The sequence below is a fragment of the Pecten maximus genome, chromosome 10 (assembly GCF_902652985.1).
Source record: "Pecten maximus chromosome 10, xPecMax1.1, whole genome shotgun sequence".
Classification (NCBI taxonomy): domain Eukaryota; kingdom Metazoa; phylum Mollusca; class Bivalvia; order Pectinida; family Pectinidae; genus Pecten; species Pecten maximus.
The window spans coordinates 19577731-19586739 of NC_047024.1; the positions used below are offsets into that span (position 1 = coordinate 19577731).

A 9009-nucleotide genomic window follows, 5' to 3' on the forward strand; every position below is an offset into this window, starting at 1 on the left:
TCGATCCCTATGTCCAGCTTGACCACTTGATTTAGTTGGGAATCCCCCTCTAAATTTAGCGCGGAAATTATTTTTAGATCATCACGTGACTGTTTTGAAATCGCGGCAACACAAACACTCGATAGTTTACAAGGCGAAATATTCCATCTGGGATAACGATATTATACAGTGGTTTAAATGTTAAATAACACGTTCTGTATATATTCCGGCACACATATTTATGTGTAAATAAGTGTTAACACTGTACATATAGTATAGTGACAGTAGCGATGTTCTGGTACAGACTGTATAAATATTACAGAGTTTGTGGAACTACTACCGAGTTTGTGTATTACCGAGATTGCCATGACCTACTATTCAGCAATCAAGCAGAATACGAGCAGCGTCCATATTACTGCTGTTTTCATGTTTGAACTGTATTGTACTGCTTCCCCAGTTTAATTCTAGGATTATGTTTGATCCATTTTCCCATTATTCTCTTCATCGGGAAGCTGTTATCGTTTCCAACCGCAGTCGATTCACATTGGAAGCCATTTTTGTTTCCATGTGTTTTAGTTTGTTGTGCGCATGCGTTTATCGTATATGTCACAAAATTAGCATATTCAGACTATTGATCAACGAATTGTGATAACCTTTTTATAATTAATAATTGATGTTTTTTATGTACATATATCATCAAATTCGAATGGTTACTGTTCATAAGGATATTTGTTTTAAAGATATACCCAATAATATGAAAAAATACAAAATAAAAATTGGTTTACCGTGATGTCCCTTTAAGTGAATAATGCTGTGCAGAATTTTGTTGTGAATATTGTATAGTGTGACCATGCCAGTGTTAAGACATTTTCTCACTGAACTGTTTTATCTAATGAATTATTTATGTCAGTCATGTTAACCTACAAAAAACATACATGTGCTACGTACCCCTACTGTACATATAATCTGATTTTTAAAAAAAAAGTAATTTTGCTTAAGATAAAGACCCCGCAGAATGCTTAAATATAGCACAAAGGCTTTGTACACGTTTTGTGATTTTTACGTAGGTTAAAAACATTAATTAATGCTGTGAATCGCAACTCACTGCTGTACCCGAAACCTTATTCATTAAACCCGTACATGTCGACATCAGCGAGAACTACCCAACTGTCCGATAATTAGAAAACGTGTTCACGTAAAAGATTGAATATATCTTGAATATACATTTATATGTGTATGAATTAGTGATAGCCACGAAATGACAAGATATGTTTAGATAAAATTTGCTGTGCATGAGTATGAAAAAACTATCATATGTCTTGCATTTTGACATAAGCAAGACCAGTTGACACTGTGATAAAGTCTTTCGTCGTTACAAGCCAATGTCTTTGTGAAACACCTCCTATTTCAACAATATCTAAATTTCGTTCAGTGTGAATTATATTACAGACGTTCTTTCCGTTTATTACTTGTGATCAGTTTTAGGACTGGTGAGTACAAATAATGATACAGATATCCGTTCCTGTTAATTTCCGTCCGGAAAATGGGTTTTCCGGACCATCGGTGTCCAGATTATCACAGGTCCACTGTACGTGTATATCATCAAGACTAACACCTTGCTGAAAAAAATTCAGTGAATTATATATAATTAGATTTATGATATCCTTGCATAATTTGATTGATTTTATGTGCTTTCAGATGGAATTACGAGACAAGCAATATAAAACATGACATCGTAGATCATGTACATTAATTAGACAGATTACTTAAGATTGACTGTTAATCTTATGCAGTTAAAAATGTATTTGCACATATCAGACAACTTGACATTATGGATCATTCATGATTAACTTATACATACAAACCACAAAAATTCTGTTAAAAAAATCTGGCCAGTCCAAATTTGAACTAAATGACATTATCAATTTTTTCCAAAATATCACTTACTTCTTTCAGAAGTATGATTTCAATTGATCAATTCAATTCCAGCATAATTTCTTTTAAATATCATTTTGTCATTTTCAAAGAAGCCACCATTATCAAATCCCCTTTCATCTTTTGTCTATCATTCCGTTCATCCTTCTGTCCATTAATTCCTAATCATTTCGTCCATCAGTCTGTCATTTAAAAAAATATTCTGTCCATCATATATTTCATCCATCATTCTGTCCATCGATTTGAACTTCAACTTTTTCATCTATCAATTTGTCCATTCCGTCCATTGATCTTTCCATCAAATATTTCATCCGTCAATTTGTCCATCATTCCATCCTTTGATCATGATTGTCCACCAATTGTTCCATCAATGAATTTTTCCATCATGCCACCCATTGATCTGTCCATCAAATATTTCATCTATCACTTCGTCCATCATTCTGTCTATCTATCCATGGCCAGCTATATCAGTTTCAGTTCTTGTCAGTAATGAGTTTATGTCAGAAATTACTTGACAGGCCTTCATGAAGTTTTTTGCATTTAAAACTTTGTGTCCTTGTCATATATCACTTTTGCTTGTGGAGGTGAAAAAAAAAAATCATGATTTATATACCAGCTATTCAGTATTGCCTATATAGGAAACATGTAAACTACTAGTGAATACACCGAAATCCTCATCAAAGTGAAATTTTGTATTTTAGGTATGATTATTACTGGTGCGATGGTATAAACTACAAGAAGCCCACAGCTCTTCCAGCTCCAAAGTACATCTCCAATCTAATGGAATGGGTAGAGGAACAGATCAACGATGAAAACATATTTCCAGTAAAAGTTGGTAGGTACAGCTCAACTTTTGGTTAGTTTTGTTTAACGTCCTATTAACTGCCAGGGTCATTTAAGGACGTGCCAGTTTTGGAGGAGGAAAGCTGGAGTACCAGTGAAATACCTCCGACTTTCGGTCAGCCCTACACATAGGTTTCAAACTTGCAACCCAGAGATGGAGGGCTAGTGATAAAGTTTCTGGACACCTTAACCACTCGGCCACCGCGGCCCCTGTCATTAAGGGTTATCTATATAGCATAATAATCTTTAACTTCAAACACGAATAGATATCATTTGTGAGCAAAATGACATGGCTAGTTTATGCAATATATGCAATACAAGTGAGCAAATTATGTCCCCCTGAAACATGCATTTTTCGTATGTTTCATTGAAATTTACAAACAGCTAAACAAATGATACATGATACATACTAAAAGTTCATAAAGTTATTTCTGTTAAAATGCACCGTAGAAGCAATTCATAGGCTTGTAAAATATCGCTGTTTTTACTGGATTTGCTGTTTAGATGCCCCTTAAGCAATTCACATTTCATGCCAGTATTAGATAATGTATAAAAATATAAAATGTTTTAATATGGCTGTATTTTACTGTACACATCCATCGAGTTACCCAATGTAATATATAATGTTATTTTATCAAGAACAGAAGTACGTGACTAATAACTTAAGTATAGAAATATTGTGCTTTTCTGTAAAATTTAATTAACGCTAACCACATGTCAAAAAAAGTCAAAATTTATTGTCTCGAAGTCAGTGAGATCATTAAAAAAGTTAAGATTTCCCAAGTATTAGAGGTAACTGTTAATATCTTATACAGAATTTTACCGCCAAACTGAATTTTATCTTCAAACTAAGCCTAAATCTTTGAGATTTCAAGGTTTGATATAACAAAGTTGAACTGTATATTGTAGTTTAAAATTCAATCAGTAGAATTTAAAGTTTCATTCCATAATCGTGTAAAGTTTAGTCAAATCCAATATCAAGTATGTTTTTATTTCATTTGATTTAGTAGAGATTGAACTGTTGTTCCATAATGTTGTCGCTCAATCAAGTTGATAGCTATGCTTCCTCTGCCTGGCTACACCTTCACCTCTGACCCCAGACTGTTTATCTGGTATGATTCCATGTCAGGTGATTTACATATTAAGTAATTGTATTTAGAAATACATTTCAGTGTACATATATATATCTCATTCCTTGATTTAGTGCAATTAATATCAAACAACCCCTTCAGGTAGAGCTTCTCGGGGACCACCTATAACTGTCTGTAAAATTGTCTTTTCCCATTTATTCTGTCAATATTATTAAATTACCTGAGTGAATTGTTTTTTTTATCCAGGGCATTTTGGTAATTGAGAGTTAATTAAGTACAGAAACGTTAGGTTTCAAATGGCCTAAGAAGCAAACACAATAGCTTGTATGTACTACACTGGTGGCCTCTGTAGTCCTGCGTTTAAAAATATATGTACATACACAAGAATTAGCACCCTTTTTATGCAGGAAATGAAATGGTTTTCGGGAAAATGCTACAATAGCATTTTTTTGAGAAAGTTAAACATGAACATGCTTTTAACATGTTAGATATCATATATGCAAAGTAAGAAGTTACGTTTTAATACACTAGGAACAGGAGATAAAAATGTGATGGATTTTGAGTAAGAACATATGTTCTTTTGACATTTAAGCAAAACACAACTTTCTATTGCAGTCCATTCATAAATATGTGCTTAAAACATCATGAAACAGTAAGAAATGAATAGCATTAATGAGTTTTGTGCTAAGTAATCTAATTAAAATTGATTGACCGTAAATACTGCTATGTAATTTTTAACAGGAAAATGAGCATAGGGGAAAATCTGTTTTGCATTGTAAATTGAATTGAAATTAAATGTTTGTATTCATTAGTACACAGGTTCTAGCTGACACCTACATTGTACACTAATAACCAACTAAAGAAATTTCCACTTTCAAAATGGCTGTCATGTTCCCTGATAACCACGAATATTAAATTTTCTTACAACTATTGAATGAATTTTCTGACTAGAATGCTACCTGATAGATTTATGTTGGTTTAGACGTATTTATAAACCACATGATATGGAATCCAATATGGCTTCCTTGTCCTAGAATCTTATTGGCTATGTCACTGTTGGTCTAGATCTACATCGATCGTAGTTCTAATTGTCCAAGTCGACCATACCTAATACCTGGAAGATGACGGCTGTTAGCAAAATCTACATGTGTTGAGGTTTGTCTTAAACGTTTTGACTTCTGAATTCAAAGGCTTACTGGTTTTCAAATACATGTTAAGTATCTAAAATAGTATAGGATACTGGCTACCTATGCATATACCCCGATGGTTCTCTTTCCAATAGGACTCTGGCAATAATAATCATTTATGATATTAATGGTGTTGGAGCTGTCATGCTGGATCCAAACATTGTACTTTACACTGCTCTTATGCCTGGAATGGATCTGACATCATACAATGTCCCTTAAGTGCCGATAGATCCCCATCTCATAGTGACCATCACCACTAAGTACTCACTGATGTAGCCAGCTGCCAGTGATATTTAGTATGTACCACAGGATATTGTCTGTAGGTATTCCATGTCTTACTTTGGAAAGTCACAATTATCCGCAGTTGCATCTAGTTTGACAAACAGTGACTTGGCCGGCCTTCTGGTAAGATCTGGCTCATCTTTCACATGTTGAGCTAAAGTGTTGTGAATGCTAACACTAACAGTTTAAGGCAACATGTGTGGAAAAATAGCCTTTGCTTGAATCATGTGAATGCATCAAGGTCAAATTTTAGATAAGACAGCATCTTTGTTGTTAAACCATGTGATTTCAAATCTGGCGAAACACCCCTAAACCCTCAATCAACAATGACATTGTGATCTTTCTCCAGCCAGGAAAGACTGTCCGTGATGGCTTTTGTAATCTTCGCATCAGTTTCACTTCCAGGAAGAGTTTGTACTGTGACAGAACGTAACCATCAGACAGAGCTATGTTCATGAACTACACATAGTTCTGCTTCTTCTGGCCACAGTAGGAGAGTCCCTGGAGCTTGTGATCAGAACTCTTAAGAATAATGAAATAATTTATCATTGAGTGGTCTCTATAAATGGAAAAAAATTGTTTAGGCCGACCCCTATGGGAAATTAATATTACTGGAAACCCCACCTCTCTGTTCAAATTGTTAGAAATAATATGATATTTTACCTGCATGTAAGATATTAGCTCTAGAGACACTATGTTATCAAACCAACACCCAAACTTCAACAGTTTTCAACAACAGTTTGATCTGAAGAAAAAAAAAAACACACACTTTTCAAGACCAGGAGAGAATACTATTATTAAAAGGAAACCAGAATTCCAACAAAAAATCGACAAATGAAGGCAATTTATGAACATGAAACACTGATTTGCATGGAGATCGTCGAAAAGTACAGCAATAGAAATTTCATCTATGAAAAAAAAAAAAGTACTGACATTTATTTTAATGTATAAACATGGTCCCTCGGCTTTCTTCAAGTGAATTTCATCTTTGAAAAAAAAGTACTGACATTTATTTTAATATATAAACATTGTCCCTTGGCCTTTTTCAAGTGAATTTCATCTTTGAAAAAAAAGTACTGACATTTATTCTTATATATAAACACTGTCCCTCAGCATTCTTTAAGTGAACTGTCTCTTATTTAATTATCTTATGTAAATGCTGTTACAGTACTACCTAGCAATGATATATAAACTCTCTACTTTGTTTCAGGTGTGCCATTTCCTAAGAACTTCATCCCCACAGTGTGTGTACCTAGCAATAATATATATACACTCTACTTTGTTTCAGGTGTGCCATTTCCTAAGAACTTCACCCCCACAGTAAAGAAGATCCTGACACGATTGTTCCGAGTCTTTGTCCATGTGTATATCCACCATTTTGATAAACTACTCGCGCTAGAAGCGGTAAGCTGCGTGTTATAATCACTTTAAACAATTTCCTCTGAATATTGCAAGGCCCAACTGAGTCATGACATTAGACTTTATATAACAGATTCTGTAAAGAGCGTTTTAAGGCGAGGATTTATGTAAATGACAATTTAATCACCCAACAAATTGTTCTGTTGATAAGCAGCAGGACATTTTCTATTCCGAGAAAGTTCCTTTATTAATAAATTTAACATATTCACTTTGAGGTTCACAGAAGGGCATTGATAATGCATTTTTCTCTCACCTAGGCAACCGGCCCAACCATATTTTCTAAATACATTTGTACTCTAGTTTCCATTCCAGATACTTTAGGGATTATGATCACTTTCTTTCTCTGCTTGCCAGGAATATTCCATGGCACAATTGAAGGTCCAGTTACTCCCATTTTGAAATTATGGATAAACAAGAAGACTAGTTTGATCCTTTAATGTACATCAAATGAATCTGAAGGTCACCATAGAGTTTAATTTACTGGCTATGAACCTGGATTTTGCTTCCTCTGTAAAAGAAATTCATCAGTTTAATAGCAATTCATCAGGATTTTCCCCCGACTCCAATCAAATAGCTAGTCTTGTGCCTTTGATTTTGCCATGATATATATTCCAAGAGTGAAGAGAAAGTGAAAGTGAACATAACCCCTGGGATATTGAAGATGGGCATATTCTAAGGGTGAGAGAGCCGAATGAACAGAACCCCTGGGGTATCAAGGATGGGTATATTCCAAGGGCAAGGGTGAAGAGAGTGAAAATGAATGTAACCCCTTGGGTATCGAAGATGGACATACTCCAATTAATTAATTGATTAATATAAGTTGTTTAGTAATTAAGTTATAATAGTAATCAAGTTTAATTTTGATAAGTCACTCTGTTGAGAATTAACTGGTCGTCTTTACAGGAAGCTCACGTCAACACATGCTACAAACACTTCTACTACTTCATCAAGGAATTTGAACTGGTGGAAAAGAAGGAGCTAGAACCACTAGTAAGTTGTCCACTCAGATACTGTTAGATTTGTGGATGGATGAAAAATATCTCCATCCATCGGTAGATGAAAGTTTGTCGCAAGTTAAAATTCTTATTCTCTCCATCATGCATCTAAATCATGACTGTGGTTGTTGCAAAGACAGTATACCCATTAAAAAAAAATGTAAAAGAAATCCCTCCCCAAATGTTGATCCAACTTGGTACATATAATCAGAGTAACTATGTGCTAGTGCTTTTCCATATGAAGTTATACACACAGACTTGATAACTTTTTGCTGGAAATTTGTAAAGTTGAAGCTACACTGTCAAATTGAGGTAACTTTTTACCGTTAGTTTATACCTATTGTACTGGATGTGTATTGTTAGTTATGTAAAACTGATACAACTCCAGCGACATTATTATTAGGGCCCCGCATCGAGAGATGCGGGTGCCCTATAGTAATCAGGTTGTCCGTCCGTCCGTCCGTCCGTCCGTCCGTCTGTCCGTTTTTTTTCTTCTGCACAAAAATGATTGAAGGAGATGAAGGATTTGTATCAAATTGGAACTAATGATTCCTCATGCATCCTAGATCAGATGTGTAGTATTTCATGCAAATCGGATTCAAAATGGCTGTTAGGCGGCCATATTGGATTTTAACATTAACATGAAAATACTGGATCTTTGTTGTTTTTAACTGTTCACTATTCGATTATGCAAAGTTGTCAAGAAATAAAGCAAGAGTTAACTGACAGAATGATCAAACTCATAGTTCAAGGTCACAAGTTCAAAGGTCAACGGTCAAGGTCATCCTGGGTCGGCTTCAAAATGCCAGGTAATCGACCCTTTTGGATTTTAGCAGTCAAAACAATTTTGACATTTTCTTATCAATGAAGGATCTTGTTCTCAATTGGAAACTTTGATTGCTTCAACAATTTAAATTCGTTTGAAGGATTTAAAAGGTCTAAAATTGTCATTTACTTTTTTTTTTAGAAAAGGAATGTAATCCTATCATTATTCAAAAGGCTTTATTCAGCACAAATCATCTAATAACATGAAATGTTTGTGCTTACTTAGTTTTCCGACGTGATATCACCATCAACTGCTCCTATACTAATAACCTAAGTTGAATATAATATTATATAACTTATTGTAGTTTGTACTAATAACCTGGTTAATTATATAAATTTCCCATTGAAGTTTGTACTTATAACCTGGTTAATCTTATAACCTGATTGATTTTAATTTGTAGCAATAACCAGGTTAACTGTAATTTTGTTTAATAAATAACCTGGTTTATTAGG

General features: G+C 34.3%; 1 protein-coding gene across 1 annotated transcript in view; it reads left to right on the forward strand.

Annotated features, from left to right (window-relative positions):
• LOC117335479 (MOB kinase activator 3B-like) overlaps window positions 1-9009 on the forward strand; it is a 34272-nt gene that overhangs the window by 18029 nt on the left and 7234 nt on the right. Inside the window, exons 4-6 of the mRNA XM_033895504.1 lie at window positions 2616-2749; window positions 6606-6721; window positions 7640-7726. Of these exons, the coding sequence (XP_033751395.1) occupies window positions 2616-2749; window positions 6606-6721; window positions 7640-7726 (337 nt within the window). The remainder of the gene's footprint in view (window positions 1-2615; window positions 2750-6605; window positions 6722-7639; window positions 7727-9009) is intronic.